The 24,600-nt window shown below is 36.8% G+C and overlaps 2 protein-coding genes across 2 annotated transcripts in view; both read right to left on the reverse strand.

Annotated features, from left to right (window-relative positions):
• Positions 1–24,600, reverse strand: part of SOHLH2 (spermatogenesis and oogenesis specific basic helix-loop-helix 2) — a 51,435-nt gene that overhangs the window by 14,769 nt on the left and 12,066 nt on the right. Inside the window, exons 2-6 of the mRNA XM_024925304.4 lie at positions 18,877–19,091; positions 10,835–10,896; positions 10,650–10,754; positions 8,822–8,921; positions 6,977–7,087 (exon numbers count right to left, since the gene is read on the reverse strand). Coding sequence (XP_024781072.1) covers positions 6,977–7,087; positions 8,822–8,921; positions 10,650–10,754; positions 10,835–10,896; positions 18,877–19,091 — 593 coding nt within the window. The remainder of the gene's footprint in view (positions 1–6,976; positions 7,088–8,821; positions 8,922–10,649; positions 10,755–10,834; positions 10,897–18,876; positions 19,092–24,600) is intronic.
• CCDC169 (coiled-coil domain containing 169) overlaps positions 18,959–24,600 on the reverse strand; it is a 95,932-nt gene continuing 90,290 nt past the window's right edge. Inside the window, exon 9 of the mRNA XM_057299655.1 lies at positions 18,959–19,091. The gene's annotated coding sequence lies outside the window, so the exon portion shown is untranslated. The remainder of the gene's footprint in view (positions 19,092–24,600) is intronic.

Here is a 24,600-nt window from a genome sequence, read left to right on the forward strand (position 1 = left end):
TCCAGGGTTTAGCTTAGCGCCATCCCCTTGGTGATGAGTGAGTTCTCACTCAGTTCATGCAAGATCTGGTGGTTTAAAAGAGTTTGGGGCCTCTCCTTTCTCTCTCTCTTGCTCCTCCTCTTGCTATGTGACACATTGGCTCCACTTTGCCTCCTGCCATGATTGTAAGCTTCCTGAGGGCTCACCAGAAACAGAAGCTGCTATGCTTCCTGTACAGCCTGCAGAATCACGAGTCAATTAAACCTTTTTTCTTTATAAATTACTCAGTCTCTGGTATTTCTTTATAGCAACACAAGAATGGACTAACACAATAACATATGTAAAAGTAAAATGTATGACAACAATAAGAAAAAATGAAAGAAGGTAAATAGAAATATGCTGTTGTATTTTAAGGGCATAATATCAATTCAAGGTAGATTATGATAAGTTAAAGATGCATATCATAATCCCTAGAGCAACCAATAAAAAATAGTTTCAGCTAAAAAGTCAATGAAAGAGATAAAAAGAAATGCTAAAGTATACCTGATAAATCCAAAGGAAGGCAGGTAATGAGAATAAAAGGAAAAAGAAAATAGATTAGACTAATGAACACAAATAGAAAAATTGTGAACCTAAAACCGCACTTAACAGTAAGTATATTATATGAAAACGAACAACAGAGATTGTCAGAATGAGTAAAAAATAACAATAAGAGTCAACGACATGCTATTTACAAGGGACACTCTTTAAATATAAAGACATATACAGGTTAGAAAAAAACCATGCAAATACTAATCACAAGAAAGCTATATTAATATCAAAGTAGATTTTTTAAGACAGGAAGTACTAGCATAGAAAAATTAGCATTATCATTTCCTTAGGATAAGTGGGTCAATTCAGCAAGAAGACAGGCATCTAACAACAGAATCTCAAACTACATGAAGCAAAAACTCTCAGAAAGAAAGGGAAAAAGAGTTGTCACTGAAAAACTTAACCCTCAAAAAAATCAGTAAGGGAGCAGAATATATGAAAAACACTATTGACTCATTCTACCTCATTAATATTTATAGAATACTACACCCCCCAAACAGAAGAATACAGTCTTTTCAAATGCATATGGAACATTCATCAAGGGAGAACATGCTTTGGGCCATAAAACAAGTTTCAGAAAATAACAAAGGACAGAAACTTTACAAAGCATGTTTTCAGATGACAACATAATGAAATTATAAATCAATACCTAGAAAGTCTCCAAACATTCAAGTTAAGTTATACACTTCTAAACAGTGAAAAGACTTACTGGTGAAAAGAAAAACATCACAAGGGATATGAGAAAATATTTTGAACTGAATGATAGTGGAAATATATCAAAGTTGATGAGATGCAGCTGAAGCAATGCTTAGAGAAAAACTTTTATAAAGGAAAAGTTTTAGCTTTAAGTGCTTATATTAGAAAAGAAGAAAAGGTTAAAATCAATGATGGAAGTTTCTACCTACAAAGACTTTTTTTTTTTTTTTTTTTTTTTTTTGAGACGGAATCTTGCTCTTGCCCAGGCTGGAGTACAGTGGCCCTATCTCGGCTCACTGCAAGCTCCGCCTCCCGGGTTCACGCCATTCTCCTGCCTCAGCCTCCCGAGTAGCTGGGACTACTACAGGCGCCTGCCACCACACCCAGCTAATTTTTTGTATTTTAGTAGAGACAGGGTTTCACCGTGTTAGCCAGGATGGTCTCGATCTCCTGACCTCGTGATCCACCCGCCTTGGCCTCCCAAAGTGCTGGGATTACAGGCGTGAGCCACTGCACCCGCTCTACTTATTTTTTAAATACTTTAAGTTCTGGGATACATGTGCAGAACGTGTAGGTTTGTTACATATGCATACATGTGCCATGGTGGTTTGCTCCACCCATCAACCCGTTATCTAGGTCTTTAAGCCCCGCATGCATTAGGTATTTGTCCTAATGCTCTCCCTCCCCTTTCCCCTCAACCCCCCGACAGGCCCTGGTGTGCACTATTCCCCTCCCTGTGTCCACGGGTTCTCATTGTTCAACTCCCACTTATGAGTGAGACCATGCGGTATTTGGTTTTCTATTCCTGTGTTAGTTTGCTGAGAATGCTGGTTTCCAGCTTCATCTATGTCCCTGCAAAGGACATGAACTCATTCTTTGTTATGGCTACATAGTATTGTGTGGTGTATATGTGCCACATTTTCAAAGACTTTTTTTTTAAAAAGCAAAGTATAGAGGCCGGGCACAATGGCTCATGCCTGTAATCCCAGCACTTTGGGAGGCTGAGGTGGGCGGATCACGAGGTCAGGAGTTTTGAGACCAGCCTGGCCAACATGGTGAAACCCCATCTCTACTAAAAATGCAAAAATTAGCCAGGTGTGGTGGCGGACACCTGTAATTCCAGCTGCTTGGGTGGCTGAGGCAGGAGAATTGCTTGAACCCGGGAGGCAGAAGTTGCAGCGAGCCAAGATTATACCACTGCACTCCAGCCTGGGTGACAGAGCAAGACTCTGTCTCAAAACAAACAAACATACAAACAAACAAAAAACCCACAAAGTATAGAAAGACAAAGAGCAGAAATCAATGAAATAAAAAAATGAGCTAATATAGAAAATCAATGAATCAAAATCTGCTTCACTGAAAAAAAATCAATAAAACTGACAAACCTTTTTTTGCTAGACTGATCAAGAAACAAGGCAGAAAACACAATTTATCAATACCAGGAATGAAAAAAGCCATCATCACAGACCTGTAGATGTTAAAACGATAATAAGATCATGTTGTTAAACAAATGTGACACTTAAGATTAAATGGATAAATTTCTTGAAAGACATAAATTAACCAAACTGACACAGAAAAAAACAGCCAAAAGGAAAAAATAGGGAATTTAGTCCTATAATAATTACAGAAATTGAATATGTAATTAAAATTTTCCCACGAAGAAAATTCCAAGACTAGATGACTTCACTGTTGAATCCTATCAAACATAACATTTCTACACAAATTGTTTCAGAAAACAGAAGATTTTCCATTTCATTTTATATGACCAGTATGAGATAAAGACATTGTAAGAAAACTGCAAACCAATATCTTTCATAAACACAGACGCAAAAATTGTTAACAAAATATTAGCAAATATAATCCAGCAATAAACAAAAATTATCTACACCTTAAGACAAAGTGAAGTTTTGCATTTAAAAAAATCAGTCATAATCACCACGTTAACAAACAAGAGGAGAAATTATCATCTTACTAGATAGAGAAAAAAAGACTGACAAAATTTTACATCCATTCATGATAAAATCCTAAACTAGGACTAGAAGGAAACATTTTTTTAAGCTGATAAAAAAGCATGCACAAAAGGCTACAGCTTACATCATATGTGATGGTAAAAGACTTAACATTTTCCCTCTAAGATCTGAAACAAGGCACGGATGTCTACTTGGGGCTCTCCTCTGTACAAATGTGTCTCAAACAAACAAGGACTCCCAGGGAAAGGTATCTGGGCCAGACACAACTTGGAACCCTCCGAGAACTGCCTGTTCTACCTTTCTTGAATCTTTAAGACTTGTCTAGTCCTGGAAAAGTCTTCATTTGTGGGACACTATGGCAAAGCTCAACATTTCCCTTCTCAAGTGAATAGACACCCCCAAAATTATTACACCACCATCATGTCAGACTCATGGGTACACAAAAATGTGATGACATCATTTGGAGAATACACACTTTACAAGATAAAAACATGTTTATGTATTTATAAATATATAATGAATGGGATTTCACCAAGAATATAAGAATTAGCTAATTTTGATTAATATGTTCTAATAAGAATGTGAGTATCAGGGAAAAAAATTTCCCAAGTGCAAAAATATTGGCCAGAACCATCATTTCCTTAACATTAGCAAATATCATGTTGCCCTATTGCTTAAAAACAAACAGAAACCCAAAACCATATGTAAAGCAGGTGAGTGGAAGAGGAGGAGGAAGAAAGGAAACAGACTAGAAGCAACGATTTCAGATTCACAGGCATGGTCGGAAGGGTTAAGAGGGAAAGGCAAAAACTAATCAGGGATGGTGTTTACCTCCTGGGAGCTCCCAGGCCAATCTCTAAAGAGAAAGGGGGAGGTCCTTGTCACAGCTCTTCTTTTTGAGAAACAAAGATTTCTAGTCCTTCAAATAATGCCACAGATGTGAACAACCCCAAAGCATCTTTTCAGTCTACTAGATGAGTGGTTTTAGATTTTAGTTTTCATCAACCATTAAAATTTTAAAAAGAAAACTAACACGTAACTTTGGGGGACCAATAAAGGATTCCCACCATTAGATCTGGACATGAAAAATAATGAAAAAACAAGGAATAAACGTTTCCTCGCATCATTTCATTATAATCATTTGCTAATATCAACATTATTTTAACATCAAATAAAGTATGGAGAATACAATCTTAGGATATCAATTGTATAATATGTAGCTTTAAAAAATACTCAGTGCACTGTATTTTTCTCATTTTGCTTCAGATGAATGAGATCTATGGGCAGCACTGGCCAGCGGGCCCTAAGTCTTGACCTAGCAAGGCAGCAGTCATGGGAATGAAGCCCTTTAGAGCCAGAGTAGCCTATCCACCATCCCATCCCATCAAGCCCAAACCCCATCATCTTCCCACTAATCTTCAGCAGATGGAGGGGGACCATTCAGCAAAGAACTTGCTCAACTTCCTCCCTGATCGGGCCCCATCGAAAAATTCATGTGAATTCACATTGAGCCTAAACTTCTCCTCTCCATTTTCCATGGAAGAGACATTCTTCCACCTGGTTCTGGATTCCCTTGCCTTCTGCCTTCTCAGGGATGCTCACTCCATCACCAACACCTCCTCATCAGCTGCGGGGGATTAAAATTATTTGACCTTCCTCCCACTGACAGGTGGGGTCTATGTGCCTCCCCTTGGATCTGGGTAGACCCTGTGATGGCTCTGACCACTAGCATATGGTAGAAGTGGCCTGGGCCCAGGCCTGAAGAGACTGGCAGCGTCCCCTTCCTGTTTCTTGAAACACTCTCTCTAGGAGCCCTAAGCCACCATGAAAGAAGTCCAATGACACTAAAACTACTCTGCTGGAAAGGCTTCAGTTGACAGCCCCCGCTGAGCTCAGACTTCCAACCCATGCTGGCAAAAGTCCAGATACGCAATGTCTTGGACCCTCCTGACTGGACCATCCACCAGCTGAAAACTATGAGTACCTCAGTTAATATCATGTAGGCAGAAGAATTGCTTGGCTGAGCCCTGCTCGAACTGCTAACCCATAAAAACATAGTTACAATAAAATGGTGGTTGTTTCAAGCCAGTAAATCTTGTTTTAATTTTTATGCAACCACAGATAACTAGAATATGAGGATCTTCAAAACTTCTTTCTCTCTCTCAGCTGCTTCTTTTGTAACATAAGCATATTAAAGTCTGGCCTCTTATCAAAATCTCGTACTTTACCCTCAGTCCCTTTGTAAATACTTCACACCTTCATTTCATCTGTGTTCCTGTCTTTCTTTCTGCAATGGTGCTTCTTCTCTAACCATACCAATGAAATTATTTTTGCCAAGATCAATGACATCTAGGTCTGGCTCAATACAAATAGTCAGTTACCAGCTCTTAACCTTACTTGATCTCTCTGCATCACATGATACTCCTGAGCACCTGTTCCTTTAGGAAATTCCTCTCCCCTGGTCTGCTCAATACCACTGCCTCTTGGTATTCTTCTTATCTCCTTAGTAACTCTTTGTGTTCCCCATGGATTCCTTCTCTGCTGCCTGTACCTTAAATACTGAGAATCTTTCTAAGGTTCTTTTCTCCACTAGTCCCTTCTCTACGTGCTTCCCACAATCATCCTATATCCATCCCTATGTCCATTGCTTCAAAGAAATGCTGTGTCCTCATTCCTCTGAGCCTGTATTTCTAAGCCTAGACCTTTCTCTAGAATCAAAGGGCCAACTCTGCACTCCAAGAGGTATTCAAACCTAGAAGTATTCAAGCTCAACAAGAGTAAAAATAAAAATACATTTACCTCACACTGCCATTCTACTGTCCTTCTTCGTCAGTGGATGGTGTCACCATCCACTTGGGAGTTACACCTCACTTATCCTTAGCCATGCTCATGCTGATTCTTCCTAGTTAATACATCTAGAATTGGCTTATTCCTCTCTATCTCATTGCTAACACCATAGCTCAGAAAATTATCATTTCTTATTATAGACTACTTCTGGCCTCCAGATGCAATTCACGTGTTACATCCTATTAGAGTGTTCATTCTAAGGTATAAATCTCATCATATCACTCCTTTGCTAAAATCCTTTAGCAACTGCCCAACAGACTAGGTTATAATTTGAATTTCATAGCATGAAATACCCAGCCCCTACTTACTACCTCTCATCTTTTGCCTCTTCCCCCTTGTGACCTGATGGCCAACCATATGGACATACACGCAGTTCCATGAATTCACTGGACTCTCTAAGACTGCCAACCTCTGTACCTATTATTCCCTCCATATAAAATACCCTTCCCTGATTTCCAAACCAAATTAATTGCAACGTGTGGAAAGCTCAATTTAGCTATTGCCATCTCAAGAAAACTTTTACTGTCCCCTTACTCTGTCTTAGAAAACTTTCCTAGTGTCCTTATTTTGTGTTCTCATCATGACATGTATTAAAAAGCATAATTTTCTACTTAATAGCCTATTTAAAAGTCTGTCTGAGCACTAGACTCAGAACACCTTTGAAGGCAGGGACTTACTTTTTATATCAGTTCTCCAATCCTTCTTTGGCATGCACTGCAGACTCAGAAACATTTATTGAATGTCTACAAGGCTGAATGAGTGAGTGGCATCTATTTGTTTGCTAAATTTACTAGTTTCACTTATACTTTTAATAATACTACAAAAAATTATAAAATTCATTAATTTCTCCCTACAAAAGAATAATGCTTAAAAAGTGCTATATTAAAATTCACCTTCTTAGTTTTTCCTTGCTTGAATGAAGAAGAGAGATCTTTTTGTTTTTCTCGAACTCTGACAACGAAGCATTTAATTCAAGCCCATTGCCATTCCTTAAAGATTCAGGGCTAGAAACAAGAGAAAATCATACCATATATTAAAGGGGAAAATTGTTGGGCAAAATTAAATAATACGCACCAATACACTAAACAAAGGATGCTTCTCTAAGTCTCTTGCTTCATACAAAGGGGCAATAAGTGTCAAAACACCATATCTTAGACATTTGGTGCAGAATGTGTATTTCAAAATTTCAAAAGAATATATTATCAAAATCATCCTAAATTCAATGACTGATCAAAATTCTAAAATAAATTGTTAACAATACATACAAGCAGGATTAAAACATTCTGACCTCATCAATTATGACTACACCATATTATATGACTATGCAACCTTCAGAAGGAAAGGTACATTACAGGAAAAAAGCATAAAGGATTAGAAGGACAAGATACACCCTAGGCCAACCCGACCAGCAAAGCACAGGTTCCCTCCATTTTAAAATTTGTCATTTAATGGACATTTTCTGGCTCTACTATTTTTGCAGAACTTCTTCAGGCATTCTGATTGATTTAAAAATACATTAATCTAAGAAACTTGCAAACTAATCCTATTTCCTCTATCCGAAGAGATATAACTTGATTTGAAAATTTTATTTACAGTGGTAGGATACTGAGGGAAGACAGAAGGATTCAAGATGAGTAGAGATCAAAAAGCACATGCATACTATGTAGTCATAAAAACTTTTTTAAAAAGAAAAGCAGTTGCAAGTAATATAAGAAAATTAAGACCTTCCAAAACCTTTCCCAACCCCATATCCTAGATAAGGGTTAATACGGCAAGCCTCTTTAAGATTAAAATGTTAAATAAGACCAAGAAAGCTGTTGATATCTCTGCGTTACCAAAGTCAGCTTTGGTTTAACCACACTTACTGACTGCCAAGTCCCTTTCTTGTTCAAAACAGTAGATGGCCACATTCTACAAATTCTGGAAGTGACTAACTTAAAATTCTCACCATCATCAGTACGCATGCCCTCAGCAGTTATGTCCATTCTTTGTATCCCTAGGCTCTACTTAAAACCTCCTTGGAAATCAGCTTAAAGTGAAGGGAAGAAATTCACAAAAATTGAATTTTATAAGCATACTAGCATTGGAAGGGTCTGATCCCCAGTTCAACTGCCTACCCAATCCAGGTTTGAATGCCAGTTCTAATATCTATGAGAGAGAGACAGACAGAGAAACACAAGGAGACACAGAGACACACACTAAAACTTGCCTTGTATACCAAACAAGAAGATTCCAAAAGCTACATGAGGTATGTAGAAGATACTAAATCCTTTTTAAAGGGAGATTTTCAATAACTGGGGGGATAGGTTCATGAGTTCGAGAAAGACAATGGGAAGAAGCAGAGTAGTAGGTGTATAACAGGTGAGGCTGCTCTTGTCTGTTTAAATATTGGGGTTCCATGTAAAATTTTTGTTTGAGGAATTTCACTGTTTTTATGAAGTTTAAATACCACTGTGCTATTTAACTTTGCTTAGTAATAACACAGACTCTAATACTGATCATATTCCCCAATGATGGGGAACTCACTACCTTACAATTTGACCTGTTCCCCTGTGGTCAAGTCTAATTGTTTATGAAGTATTTCCTTATATTAAGTTGAATACTTCTGTAATGTGTACCCATGGTGCCAGCTCAGGATTCTTAAGTACAGCAAATGCTGCACCCCTCTTCCACAAAATAGCCACAATCAGTAAGTTCTCTAAAAATATTGCTATTATGAAAAAGAACAAAAAACTAACCAGGCAAATAGATCAGTAGGAAAATATCCCAGGTGTTTGCTGTAGGACCTCTGCAGGGGCAATCCAAGTTCTTCAGGCCCAGTTGCGTTTTCAATCTTAACTGAAAGTTTTGAGAGGGGGACTATTTATTTCTGAAGTCACTTAAGGAGATGACACTAATCAAACACACAAGCCCCAATCCTTAATGCAGTTGTCTTTTACTCAATAGATTTTACAAAGCAGTATTTTTAAAACTGAAAGCAATTTATAGATTTCTGTGAAATATAAAACCACCTAGGTTAGAAAGCAAAAACTAAAATACTCTATATTATTTACCCCGGGATACCTTTAAGCCAGATTCTAGTCACTTAGCGACAGGTGTGCTTAAAACACATTCGACTGAGTTTATTTATCAAGTTCCTATTTATAGGTAAATGTCAGGAGACAAAAAACACGCATGAGTCTTCAACAAGCAGCTGCACTGTCGAAATATAGCATCTGAAAAAAATTTTTTCCTTTTTTGCAGCTGCTCATCCTTAGAGCAAAGACGAGACAACTGGAAGCAGACATGGTCATGACCAACAGAAGGGCATGGGCAGGTGACGAGCAGCTGCTCTATTTCACTGAGAACCAAATAAGAAGAGGTTGCAAAAGCCCTCGGTCACCAAAGTTAGCCATTTCCAGGAAGAACCACAAGGGCTGGGAGCCACTGGAATGTCACAAACAGACTCACTCATCTGAATATTTAAAAAGAACATTAAAAAAGGACTGTTAAAGTAAATCTCATATAATCATTATCAGGAGAATCCAGAAAATGTCTTTCAGGCCCATTTTAAGAAAAAATCATCTTAATTTTGCCAGCTTTATTAAAGTATAATTGACAATTCGAAATTGTACATATTTAAGGTGTACAACTTGAGTTGATAATATACATATATATTGTGAAATAATCACCACAATCAAGTTAATTGACATATCCATCACGTCACATCGTTACCTTTTCTGGTGATGAGGACACGTAAGATCTACCCTCTTAGCAAATTTCAAGTAGACAATACAGTATTGTTAACTATAGTCACACTGTGTATATTAGACCCCCAGAATTTGTTCATCTTACATAACCAAAACCTTGTACCCCTTGACCAACAATAGTCCCAATTTAACATCATTTTAATTTTAAAAGATTTCTTATTTAGTATCCTAGGCCTAGAAAGACCAAAAATAGTCACTGACCAATAATGATTCCAGTAGAATTTAATTTCCGAAATTGGAGTCTGTCCTTTCACAAGCCAAATGAAAGCTAATTTAATTAAAGTGTTTAGATACTGGTGATATGCTTAATATAATAGGCAAAGAGTTTAGAAATGTGAGGTCTAATTGAAGCATTGACATTAATCCTCTGCATCTAAAATCTGAAACAGAAAGGGCAACCACCCTATTAACTTTAAGAAGTAAAATAATTTCTATGCAAGTGTTTTGCAAAGTAGAAAGCACAGTACAATTGTAGGTTAGGGCCCCTGGCTTTTAGATAATCACACAACGACACAGCACAGTTAATTCCATTTTAATGAGTAAGAAATTATGGTAGCTAGGCTACCAAAAAAGAAAGAAAAATAGTAACACAATGCTGCCATCAACCCCTCACCCTAAACCCTGTGCCTACTGCAGCACTGTATTTGCCCTTGGGCAACACATTCTAAACCTCTGAAGATGTAGTTTTTTTCTTTCCAGGTAAAGAATATATATTTCTCCCTTTATTTTATTTATGCTTGTTTTTGTCAGAATATATGAGCAGAGTTTTCGAAGATTTTAATTCAAATTTTGAAACCTTTGGAAATGTTTTACTCACCAGTGTTTGAGGGACATGTTGTCCAGTATTTTACCACATTACTCATTTTTTCCATTGTCAGTGGTTCAGTTAAAGCAATATCCATTCCATGCCCTGAAATACAACCTAAGAATCTTTATATTAAATATTGACCTTATAGTTTCTATGTAGAGAAAAAACAAATACTATATTTAGCAGGTACATACCTTTAAAATTTTCAGGGATTATAAAAACAAACAGTGAATGTGTATTTTTCTTTTTGCCAAATCTGAGAGAGGAAAGAAAATGTTAAAATGAAGCAAAATCATTATTCAAAAAATTGAGATTCAGGAGTTTAGCTTATTAGGAACTAACTACAGTGATTTTCTTCATTTCTTTAGAATTTAAAATAATATCATTAATATGGAAATTTAGTAAAAGTAGCATCTCAAATCAGTGAGGAAAGAGATGAATCACTTTTTCTTAAAAATGAAAAAAAAAAGCCTAAACTTTATCCAAATTTTTGATCAGATCATCAGTTTACAAGAAATTTGTGGAAAGAAAGAAACATTTTAAAGAACATCATGGGAATGAAACAGCAGAATCTAGAATGGGGGAATTCTGTAAGACAAATGACTCCTTTTAAATATATATATAATTAAAGAACAAGACAAGAAAAAGGAAAGTTGAATCCTGATTTGTATAAACTCACAGTTTAAAAAAAATCATAAGATAAGCAGGGAAATTTGAATGCTAATGGGATATTTGACAATACTAAGAAGTGATTACTAATTTTCAGGTATAATATGGGTTTTGTGGTTATTCTCTGAGTCCTCACCTTAGAGAGGTACCAATTAAAGTATTTATGGATGAAATAAAACAGTATTTTAGATTTGTCTTAAAATAATCCACTGGTGGGCAGGGGTGGGAAGGTAGGGAGAAACATGATGAGCCAGATGTGGGTAACCGCTGAGGCTACATTATGGGTGTATTATTATACTCTCTCCCCTTTTATTTCCTGAAATTTTTCAAATAAAACTTTTTTCTTAAAGTGGCATTATAGTTCACTAAACTCAGTACAGTAAGTCTGGAATTCGATAATTGGATGGATACTGAGCCTTGGCATTAGCCAAAATGAAATGATTTTCAGGGAGAATGTGACCGTGAAAGAGACTTTAAAGAGAACAGTTTAAAACTACCTAAGAAAAGCAAACTATTCTCAAATACTTTAAAACATCATTTATTAGCATGTGGTTATATATGGTTATTATTTATTTATTAAAATGAGAACTGGGATCACCCCCACTGTATAACATTGTTAGTTTATCTTACATATGCATTTGGAAGTAAGTATACATTCTATATTTCAAATTACATTATATATTAATATAAATTTATATATCTGAGTCATATATATTGAGAACCTCTTATGTGCCAGCTCTGTGCTAGGCTCTGGGGGATATCATGGTAAACAGACAGACAAGGTTCCTGCTCTCACACAGCTGGAGGTCTTGGGGCAAAAAGACATTAAACAAATCATTATAGATAATTTTATGGCTGAAAATGTGTCCAATGCCAGGAAGGAAAACCAAAAGGGCCAAGAGGAGTCCACGTCTGGGCACCAACCTGCCTCAGCAGCCTTGGGGAAGGCTTCCAGGCAGACAACCCTTGGTGCTGGCTAGACACAGAAAAGGCTGGGGAGAGGGGGAGGGCAGAAAGCAGATGTGCAGCACAGAACACTCTGGGCAAAAGGCACAGCATATGCAGGAGCCCTGGGGTGGTCGAGAACAGGTGAGTTTGAGAAGGTACAAGATGTCCAGGAAAGCTCTGGCACAGGGCATCTGAGGAAGAAAAGCATAAGTGGAGACCAAAGAGCGAGGGAGGGCTGGGCTCTGCTCACAGAAGGCCTGTTAGGCCACAGGAAAGGTTTGGTATTGAAGAAAAATGGGCAACGGAAAGCTATGAAGCTCAGGAGCAACCAACACAATTACATTTGCATTTTAGAAAGACCACTCTGCCTATGATGGGATGTGCTGATAGGGGTGACACAGGTGGACTGGAAAGACCCTAGGGCAGGGATCCAGGCAAGAGCTGATGGTAAGGAAAGCGGGAATACCTGTGAACCTTTGGTAAAGTTAAATATTTTAGAGTATTTACTAAATTAATTACTTCAGACTAGCAGGATTATTAAGAAAATGTGACACCACATTGACGTCCATTCAGACTTGATTCTGTGCTATGAATTCTGGGGAGTTTAGGCTGAGAGAGAAGAAAGGAAAGAATATATGGTTTCTATGAGGAAATGAGAAACTCAGAATATTATCATCAAAATAGGCATACGCAGGAGGGAGGATAGAGTTGCCTGGCCAACCAAATGTGGAGGTAAGAAAGGCACTTCCTACACTGGTGTAGGTGCTGTGGTGACACAGAGGGAATAGGGGGATCAGAATGATGCCTGCCAGGATGTCAGCATTTCATATATATATGAAAATAAATATATACATTTTAGACAGACAGATAGATAGATAGATAGATAGATAGATAGATAGATAGATAATTTTTTTTTTTTTTGAGACAGGGTCTTGCTTTGTCACTCAGGCGGGAGTGCAGTGGCATGGTCAAGGCTCACTACAGCCTCACCCTCCCAAGCTCAAGCGATCCTGTACCTCAGCCTCCCAGGTAGCTGGGACTACAGGTGTGTGCCATTACACTCGGCTATTTTTTTGTATTTTTAGTAGAGATGGGTTCTCACTATGTTGCCCAGGCTGGTCTCAAACTCCTGGCCTCAGGCAATCTTCCCGCTTCAACCTCCCAAAGTGCTGAGATTACAGGCAAGAGCCACTATGCCTAGCCTCGTATACATATTTTTAAGTGATGAGAAAGTGTGGATTATAACGGAGGTACAGACAACAGAATGAGGAAAGAGAGGTGAAAGGGAATAATGGACTGAGCAGATGGGACTGAAAGAAAATTATTGGGTAGTTTAAATGTTGAAATAAAAAATACTGCATAGTGGATTCAAAAAAGTAAATTATCCTAAGTCAAATACAGTTAAATGATTTTTTAAAAACAGGTTGTTTGCTTTTAGAAATCTTCCTATGTCCATTTTTGAAAACCCGACTTTTCAAAAATTTGAAAATTAATTTTACTGACACAAAAATATGTAAGATATGGATATATGGATTTATATGCCCTGATGACTTTCAAATTTCAAGCTTTATATCAGACAAAGGTGGGATTCTTGGACTTTTGTTATTAGCACAGAATCAATTACCAAACACACACTCCCCCTGCTATATAGGGAACTCCTGCAATCGATAAGAGTTCCCAGAATCCAATACTCTGGTCTTAAGCTCAGCTGTTCATTCACATTCCCTACAAATCAATAAGCTAAAAGAGTTTCTAGTTTCTAGGATCAACCAGAAAATGTTCTCTTTTTTGTGAATGAATATTCCTTGAAACAAAACTAAGCAATGCAAAAACAAACCAAAATAAAAATCACATTTATCCACACCAACTGATAGTACTTCCTCTTCTATATACCAAAATCAAATTGTAGGCTCTGAGACCTTCTCAATTAATGTCTCTTGTGTTTGCAATTTATTTGGGGACAATTCATTTTCCCTCACGTTTCACGATTACGCTGTTTAAATGTCATGATGTTTCCTGAGGCTACACCTCACTTTTGAGATTGGATACTGATATTCTGGGTTCCATTCCTATGCCTGCCTGCAGTGCCCTCTAGAACTGGAGCCAGCATCAGCTCAACCTGCAGCAGTACCCACCCACTGTCTTGCCCCCATCCCCGGATCTGTCTCTGGTAGCTGAAAAAACAAAGATCATATACAAGTGTTTTGAGCTGAGTTGTACACTCTGCTGATCAAAGGGTCTCAGGAAAGCCCTGGCCTCTGAAATCTATCATCTAAGAGGGCCAAAGAGGTGTTATAAGTCCCTATGAAGCCTGCGGAAATTTCTACCTTTACTTCTCTTAGAGCCATAAGGATTTCCAGGGACAAAAGCCAGTATCATCTTTGGGTTGTGGTTTTCTTGAGTACAGTTACCCATTATTCTGTCCGTGGGCTAAATGCGGCCAAACTAACCTGGTATGACCTACATGGGACTTGTAACAAATAATGTTCTTTGTTAATTACTTAATTAAGCTCTGATAGTTTATTCTGGCTAATAGTGAAGAGTGGTGTGCCCTGTTCCCACTCGGCTCTCCCACAGAGCTCCTGCTGCAACATTCACCATGTGACATGGTGCTAGAAGTTATAAAGACCTAGAGTTGTCCTCAGTTCCTACTCACTTCCTCCACCAGTTCGTAGGAAAAAGGTTTTAGTAAAGCTACTTAGATGTTTTGCTGTTACTGTGTTTATTGTCGAATATTCAGAGGAGTAGGTCATGTAAACTACCTAGTAAGATTTAATGAGTCACATTGTCAAGTCAAGGATGTCTTGGAGACATAAAAGGACAACTTGTTAGATCTCTGTGGCTCACAAGATTGGGTTTTCTTAGTGATCAGTTAGCTGGTCAGACAATTAAAGCTACATGGGGAAGAAATGAAATCAGATTCAAACTTGATTTGTTGACGGAGCAGATGGAGCCACATCCTGCATTTCTTTTCTGTTGCTAAACTGCTCTAAGCTCATGAGAATCACAGAATTTTAACTGCAGAACCATTTCATTGAGAAGAAAACTGCAACTCCCCATATACTGATGAGTTTAAAACATATTTAAACTTTCTGTACCTGTCTTTGGAAGATAAGTATCAGGATGTGTCTGAATTATCAAGTATCTGCCCTTTGAGTATCCTCAATTTTGAGAACTTATCTAAGCCAAGAGTGAAATATCCCTGGAATTCTGGAGCTAAGCATACAAATTCTAACATTATCTTAAAATATGTCACCACTAGGTAGTGTCTGAGTTCATCTGCTCAATAAAAATATACTCTTTCAATACATTCTTGAGATGAAAACAAATTAGGCAGTACTATCAGGAACGTTAACCTATAAGTGAGATGTGCCATAATTCTTGAGAAAGTCTGTAAAGTTCTGATATTTTATGAATGATTAAAGTCAGTGAATGATTAGCACCAAGCTTAAAACATAGTTTTGTAAGATTAAATTTAAGAATCTTTTAAGGAAGCTGCTTTCATTTTATTCTAAAATAAATCTAATATTATAGCTAACAGGCTAAACTTCATTCTTATTTTCAATAAAAATCTATATGTCTTACAGATGTATAGATTTGTGATCATGTGCTCTAATACTGAACATATATATGGCCACTTTCATTCTATCATCAATTCCTCATTCACTGACAGGAGACATAAAGCACCCAGAGAAACAAGAGTAAGGTACGTAGTTGTACATTTTCCTAGACCTACATAGCTTTTGAGATATTACCAGACAACAACAAAGATCTAAAGAGAAAAAGTTAAAATACAGCAGAAGAAAAGTAGAGCCACGCTTTTCATTTTGGTTTAGTCATTAAATATTAGCCCAAACTCAGAAGATGTAGTGCTTTAGGATAGATGAAGGTTTAAACTCCTTACAAATGGGGCAGTACATGTACAAGACTCATTACCATAAGAAAAACTATAGGTTGAAAACTGGAAACATCCTCTACAGGGGTTTAAACAATTCATAAACTCATAACAATTCTGAGGGCAGGAAAGGCAACTTCAGAGACATTCATAGCCTCTGAGGACAGCACCATGAAAGCAAAGCTTACACACACACACACAACCAAACAACTCTGTCCCTTTGCAGAGAGGAGCAAAAAAGCTAGAAGACATTGCCTGCTTAGGACGGCGCTTCTCTCACCCATCCATACAGGCATTCACTGGAGCTACAGCAAGGCAGATAACACCTGCTGGTAGTCAAGACCTTCACTGGGTGTTGGGAACAGTGCAACAGGAGACAAACAAGGAATACAAGTCCAGGTGTATTCCACAAATTATTTGTTTTCTTTCAAACAAATGATTTCTTTTAAGGCAAAATAACAGAACTACCATTTGCATAGCTATACACTTGGCACCTTCATCTACTTTCTTTTCTCTGCTAAGAAATCTTAAGCTATGTTTCTCAGGGCAATAAAAGCTGCAGAAGTGAGTATCAGACAAGATACTCTAACCTTCTAGGTTTTAATATCTGCAGCTAAACATAAAGCTGGTTCTTAAACAGAACTTCACCCTTATCTTGTTCAAAAGGCGGCTCTGATAGTGAGCAAATGCAAAGCTTTACTCCATTCAGAGAGGCATAGCTAGGGTCCTAATCTTGGAATGAAGAGAGAGACCAGCCATATTGAATTGTCTGGGGCTCTTTCAAAACCATTTCTATATTTGATGTACACCCAGCTTGGCACATACTGAACCTCACAGGTGAAAAAGAGGTGGTTTCAATACAAAAGTCAATTAATTACAGACTTCTAGAAAGAAAATGAAGGGAAGAGTAGAGTTCTAATCTAGTTTTGTAAAAATGAGCCATATGGTCTTAGGCAAGTCACTTCAGCCTCAGTTTTCTCATCTGTCAAGTAAGGACAATAAAATCCTGCTCCACCTGCCTCATGTAGCTGCTGTAAAAAATTTTAAAATATGATATAAATGAAGTATTATGATGAGTTCCCAGCCAAGGGAACTCCCTTTTTTTAAGGCTTGTAATAAAATAAGCATATTCTCAGAAGTAGGATAGTTTACAACAGGTTTTACAAGTGGAATTCACTTTGAGGTAGATAGTTTGCCTGATGTGTCTAGAGTTCATATACCTTGTAGAAAGCCAAAAGAAATGCAGACCAGTTGTTCTAAGAAACCCCAAGAGTAGTATCTGTCTATCTGTCTCTCTGTTTAATAAGTAACTTGATGGCTTGGGCTTCTCATTTCAACCTTTCTTTTCCCTTAACATACTTTGCTTGCCTGTTTATTCAGGGATCAAAATATTGTCTCTGAATTTTGTAGCCAAAAAAGAGGCCTGTCTTGTAATGCTGACAAGCTCTCATATGTTCCAATATAATTGACAATTCTACTTTATCTATTAAGTATTTCATGGAAGGAGAACAAATTTGTTCTGATCTAACCCTATGTAAATACATCCTAAGTGGCAGGGAAGAATCTAACTCTCCCACTACGGGGCTCCAATTTTCTAGAGCTGGAGTGGGTTAAAAAGAAGCAGAACTTGGCTAGGCGTGGTGGCTCACCCCTGTAATCCCAGCACTTTGGGAGGCCTAGGTGGGCGGATCACGAGGTCAGGAGTTTGAGACCAGCCTGACCAATATGGTAAAACCCCATCTCTACTAAAAATACAAAAATTAGCCAGGCGTGGTGGCACCTGCCTGTCATCCCAGTTACTCAGGAGGCTGAGGCAGGAGAATCACTTGAACCCGGGAGGTGCAGGTTGCAGTGAGCCGAGATGGCGCCACTGCACTCCAGCCTGGGCAACAGAACAAGACTCTGTCTCAAAAAAAAAAAAAAGAAAAGAAGCAGAACTTACGTGGAACTGCAAGACGAAACAAGAACACTGGAGGTGGTGGTTTCTGGACCCAGTGAATCCAGAAGGCCCCATGGCTCCAGGAGACACCTCAGTCCCCAGCTAACAGGACAGAGAGCTAAGAGTGCTCACTTCCTTATTAGTGTCTGCCACTACAATTAATGAACTCTGGAAAGATGCACCATTTTAATGATATAGTTATTAAAAAGGAGTATGTGTGGGAATAATGTAAGCATTGCATGCTAAATAAATTTCTATGACAAATTGATTCTTACATTCTAATCCGTACCTATTTTCAAGTTAAAATAATTCCTTATAATAAAATACCACAAACTGGAAATAAAAACAACATGTACCTAGACTCTCCCCATGAAAATATCCCTCATTTTTTTTTTTAGAAATAGCATCTCACTCTGTTGTCCAGGTTAGAGTACAGTGACATGATCATAGTTCATTGCAGCCTTAAACTCCTGAACAATCCTCCCACCTCAGTCCTCCCAGTAACTGGAACTATAGGTGCAAGCCACCATGCCCGGCTAATTTTTTAAAATTTTTTGTAGAGACAGAGGTCTCACTATGTTGCCCAGGCAGGTCTTGAACTCCCGGGTTAAAGCAATCATCCCACATCGGCCTCTCAAAGTGCCAGGGTTACAGGCATGAGCCACTCCCTGGCCCCTCAATTTGAAAAGTAAAATAGAAATATATCATCTTTTTAGGAGTTTTAAAAAAACAGGTTTTTAAAAAAATGATTCTAAAGATACAGCATCAAGGCTTTTGAAGTTTACCTAATTAACTTGATGGCTTCCAGCTCCTCGGCACTTAGTGAAGAAGGCACCTTCAAGAGAACCATGTTGAATACGCAATCATCCAAAAGCGCTGCTGCCTCCTTCATGTCACTGATGGTGATGGTGACTTCTGCTATGTTTGCAAATAGTTTCTGTACAGTATCAGCCAGGTAGCCCACAGTGACATCTCCAACTAATAAGATGTCTATTTTTGCCTGAAAGAGAAGGAAGCAGAGGCGTCACATAATTATTACCTAGGCATAGGGAAAATGTCATGTATGAGAGGATAAGATAAATAAAGCTCACAAATAACACAACAATTGACTTCATATCTAGTCTGACTGGCTAGATGGTCAACTATAAGCAGCTCAAGGACAGGAACTATTAATTTCACATCTTCAGTACCTAGACTAGTGATTAGATCTGAAGGTCACCCTGTTTTTAAACATTTTGCCTACCAATGCTATTCTACTTCAGTTTTTCTGCAAATTTCTCTCTCATCCTATTAAATAATAGAGTTCTTATGACTCAGTTTCCCAAGTCTTTCCTGCTGGAAAATCTGTTTATTGCTGAAAGGATCAAAGTCATGACTCTCCCACATGATTTATTTTGGTGAAACACACATTCCAGGGAACAGAGAAAGATTTAAATTCCTAAATCATAAGAAACACTGAAATAAAGTCCTTTCAATGGAATATATGTGCTATTCAAACCTCAATATTAGGAACCAAAAAGGCCATTTGCATTTGGAGATATTTTCAAGTATATTCAATTAGGAAAAAGAGCATTCCTAACTTCACGTTTTATTTCTCTACAGCTAATGAACTCAACCCACTGAAAATGCCAAAGAATGGGGATGCTTAAATTAATGGAAATAGAAGACAATTGGAAATGCCAGGCCATAGACATCTGTATGAGAAAACAGATTTGGAAGGTGATTAGAGTTGAAGCTAAGAGTGAGTGAAGGGGCTGGAAATACTTGTACAAAGAGAAAGGCAGCTTGGCAAAGAAGCAACTCCACAGGGCAGGATGCTGGTGTAAGTGGCCCCGTGGGGCTTCCTTCTCTTTTCAGCCTGGTTTCCTGAGGGTTGCAAGAAAGAACAGGTGAGGTGCAAGAAACTAGGCAATAGTAAAGTAAGCAAAGCTTTGGCACTTCTACCTGCTCACCTAATTTTCTTCCTTCTTTTTATAAAAAAGTCAACCTTCCTTTACCATCTCTCATATCCTAATTCAATCCCTTCTCTGGAAGGAACTGCTGTCAAGAGTCTGGTGTCTATCCTTCCAGACGATTTTTGTGTCAAACATATAAGTACGATACACACATACATAGCTTTTCGTAAATGGGCTGTTAGTATTTTTTGAAGTGAGTTGCTTTTTTCATTTAACAATATAGTTCAACAATTCCTCAAAATTTCTGATTCACTGGGAACATTCTCATTTTCCAGGCGGTTATAGATTTATTCTCATAAAAATACGTTTTCTATTATTTGTTGGGATCGGGGTGAATGTGCTCATCTGTCATCTTGATCCAGTCTTCCTTATTTTCGATGATGACAATTGATTGAGACATTCTCCCAGTGTTGGGTTTTGATGTTATTACGGTGCCATGATGAATACATTTATAAATACATCTTTGTGCAAATAAGCATATATCCTAGAATCCAAACTAGAAAATCAGAAAGTAAACTTTTACTTGTTTTGCATACTCCAAAGGATACAAAAATTTATATCCCCATAAGCAGTATATATGAGTACTCATTTCCCCAAACCCTTAATAAGACTGATTATTCTTAACCTTTAAAAAATTTTTGTATTGTGAGCAAAAAATCTTATCCTTTTTATTGGCATTTTTTGAATGAATGGAGTATCTTTTCATTTTAGTGGCAATTTGTATTTTATTATCACATATTTATTATGCATGCCCATTTACTCCCTTTGCTCACCTTCCTATTTGTGGTTTGTATTTTTCTTACTGCTTTGTGGGAGTTTATACAGTCTGGATATTAGTCAACTACTTTTTTTTCCAGTCTGTCACTCTGCCTTTAATTCTTTTTTTTGTTTTTGTTTTTGTTTTTTTGAGAAGGAGTCTCACTCTGTCGTCCAGGCTGGAGTGCAGTGGTGTGATCTCGGCTCACTGTAACCTCTGCCTCCTGGGTTCAAGAGATTCTCCTGCTTCAGCCTCCTGAGTAGCTGGGATTACAGGCGCCCGCCACCATGCCTGGCTGATTTTTGTATTTTTAGTAGAGATGAGGTTTCACCATGTTGGCCAGGCTAGTCTCGAACTCCTGACCTCGGGTGATCCGCCCACCTTGGCCTCCCAAAGTGCTGGGATTACAGGTGTGAGCCACCGTGCCCAGCCCTTTAATTCTGATTATAAGGTCTCTTGTCACTAATAAATATTTAATATTTAGTAACAAATCTACTGTTTCCTTTATGGCTTTGGTGAATTTTATCTTGCTTTCAAAGCCATCTCCATTTATGTTAAAATATGCTTTGGTAGAGTATTCTAATACTTTTAAGGGTTTATTTTTGCATTTAGCTTTTTATCCCAGCTCGAGTTTATTTGGTGATTAATATGAGGTAGATATCTGCTTTCAGTTTTCTTTTTTAAATGCAGAACTAATTGACCCAACAGGATTACTGAACAGACTAACCTTCTCTCAGTGTTTTCATGAGCGAAGTTTTCACAATGCCAGGTAGGGGGGTGTGCGGGTGTGTGTGTGTTTCTGGACTTCATTCTGATCCACTGATCTATTTGCCTATTCCTGGTTAATACCACACTGCTTAATTACTAGCTCTTTATAGTGTGTTTTGATATTTGACAGAGCATGTTTCCCTGTTATTTTTCAATTCAGTTATTATATATTTTCCAACAATTTCTCTTCCAACAGAAATTGGCATCAGTTTCTCAAGGAACCTTGTTAAAGTTTTAATTACGGTGGCCTCTATTTTAACAGTTAATTAGAAAATATTGTTGCTATATTAAATCTCCGTATTTAGGAAGTATGCATCTTAGAGAATTTGGGTCTATTATGATCTTCAGTTTTATGGACTTTCATATCGATTTTGCATGTGTCCTAGTATGTATTCCCAGATATGTCCTACGTATTCCCAGATATTTCAACCTTTGGAGGTCACTGTGAAGGGGATCTCTTCTTACTCACTACATTTTCTGATTGATTATAGCTGACATATAGAAGCGCTATTGATTTCTGTATAAGGAACTTGCTTCAAGTAATGCACTTTATAGTACTCTCTGTTCAGTTCCAATAATTTTCCGTTGATTATTCTCAATTTCCTAGGTAGGCAATCCTACTGCCTTCAAAAAATTACACTTTTTTCTCTGTTTCCAGAACTTATGCCTTTTATTTGACTTTAAAGCATTGGCTAGAACATTCAAAACAAAGGTGAATAACAGGAATGATAGTAGGTGCTTGTTCCTGACTTTAGTGGGAATATTTCAAATGATTTTACTACTAAATATGATACTTACTGAAGATTTCTGATCAATATCCTTTATCAGTTAAAAAAGTTTCTATTTGGAAGCTAAGAATTTTACATCAGAAAAGGGTGTTGATATTTATTAAATGCTTTTTCAGTATAACATGATATATTTTTTTAATTCTTTGATCTGTTAGGCAGTGAATCATATTAATAGATTTCCTAATGTCAAGCTATCACAGTATTGCTGGGATAAACCTATTCATAATGTGTAATGAATTCAATTCCTTCACCTTTAGATTTTTGCATCTATGTTCATAAGTGAATCTTGATATACTTTTGTTTTATTGTATTGCCTTATCTTGTTTAGGTATCAGGGTTATGCCAGCCTTGAAGAATAAAATATTGTTCTATGGTCTTGAATAGTTTATAAAACACAGAAATTATCTGCATCTTAAGTTTAGGCAAAACATGTCTAGAAAATCTGGTTCTGAAGACATTTATAGAGCTGGATCTTACATTTCATTTTATAGTTCCTTATTGATTAATGGTAAATTGAAGTTTCTCACCTTCTCTTAAATGAATTTTGTTCATATACATTTTACTAATCCATTTCATATGGAGTTTTTATATTAATGTTTTAATTTTAAAATATATATATAATACCTATTACTGGTGTTGAGTTCATTTTGCTTCTTAACTATAAATGTTTCATTTTTTCTTTTTCAGGTAATGCTTTATTGAGAATATAGAACTGTGTGGTCCAATACAGTAGCCACATGCGGCTATTTAAACTTATGTTAATTAAAATTAATTAAAGTTTGAAATTCAGTTCAGTTGCACTAGCCATATTTCACATTCTCAACATCCTCATGTGGTAAGTGTGGATTATCAGACGGTATAATTACACAACACTTTCATCATTGTGGAAAGTTCTATTGGGCAGCAAAGTAGAGGATCTAAATTTTCCTCCTAGTGGCATTTTGTTGTATCCCACAAATTTTTATATATAATGAGTTCATGTTCATTCATTGCTAATTAGTTTATAATTTCAGTTGATAGTTCCATTTTAATCTAAGACTTTTATTAAATACCTATATAAAGGTGTTTTTAATTTTCAAGGCGATAGTATGTTTGGTTTTTTATTTGTTTGACTATTTGTTAGTTGCTCATTTCTTATTTCAGTGCACTGTCCACAATGAATGTGTCCTGCATGACATCTACTTTTTAAAATTTGTTGACATTTTCTTCATAGCCTAATACACAGTTTTTGTTAATCGTCCATGGGTACTTGAAAACAGTGCCTATTTTCTGTTGTGCATAAAGTTCTATATTATCTTTTAGAACAAAATTGTTAATTCTTTCTTTGCTTATATTAGGTCTACTTGATCTTTCAGTTTATGAAAGAAGAGTATCAAAATCTCCTTAATTATGGTTTTGTCAATCCATCAATTTCTCTAATCATAGGTTATATTTATAATTATGGGTTAAGTAAATAAAGGTTCATGATAATGATGTTATATAAATATATAACTATAATATTTAACATATGTGATCTATGTTTATATAGTATGTTATTAGTGTATATATATAGGTGATTCTATATAGCAAATACTACTATATAAAACATACCTCCTTGCCCTTTAATGTTTTTCACCTCAAATTTTATTTTTCTGATATACAGCTTAGTTCTTCATACCCCCTTATTTTAAACTTTTCATTATCATCTTTTCTGTGACTTTTGTAAATAGCTTTTAATTGAATTTACAGTTTTTACAATCTGATCTTTCAGTTTTAAATGTATGAATTTAAGTAATTACATTACTGACATTAACTAGTGTACATTAACTTCATTAATGTAATGTAATGAATTAGCTAATATCAATTAATTGTGAACATTTACAATTTAATGTGAAATGACCTTATTCCCTTTCATTTATTATTTCAGGCTTCCCATTTACTGTAATTTTTTTTTCCATAGCTACTCTTAGGCTGATCAAATTTTCATTTTTCCATCCTGTTGCTCCTATAATGCTTTGGGAGTGAAATCCCTAATTTTTGTACCTTAAGTGCTTAATTGTCTTTTTATTTGGAATTAATTTGACTTACAGAAGAGTTGCAGAGAGGGTATGGTGAGTTCTCATAAACATCTGACTCAGCTTCCCCAAATATTAACATCTTACAATCATAGTATGTTTATCAAAACTAAGAAATTGTGAGGGGCTTTTTAACCATGAGAAAGAAAACCCTAAGAAATTAATATTAGCATAGTACTATTAGCTA

This window comes from Pan paniscus, chromosome 14 (assembly GCF_029289425.2).
Source record: "Pan paniscus chromosome 14, NHGRI_mPanPan1-v2.0_pri, whole genome shotgun sequence".
Classification (NCBI taxonomy): domain Eukaryota; kingdom Metazoa; phylum Chordata; class Mammalia; order Primates; family Hominidae; genus Pan; species Pan paniscus.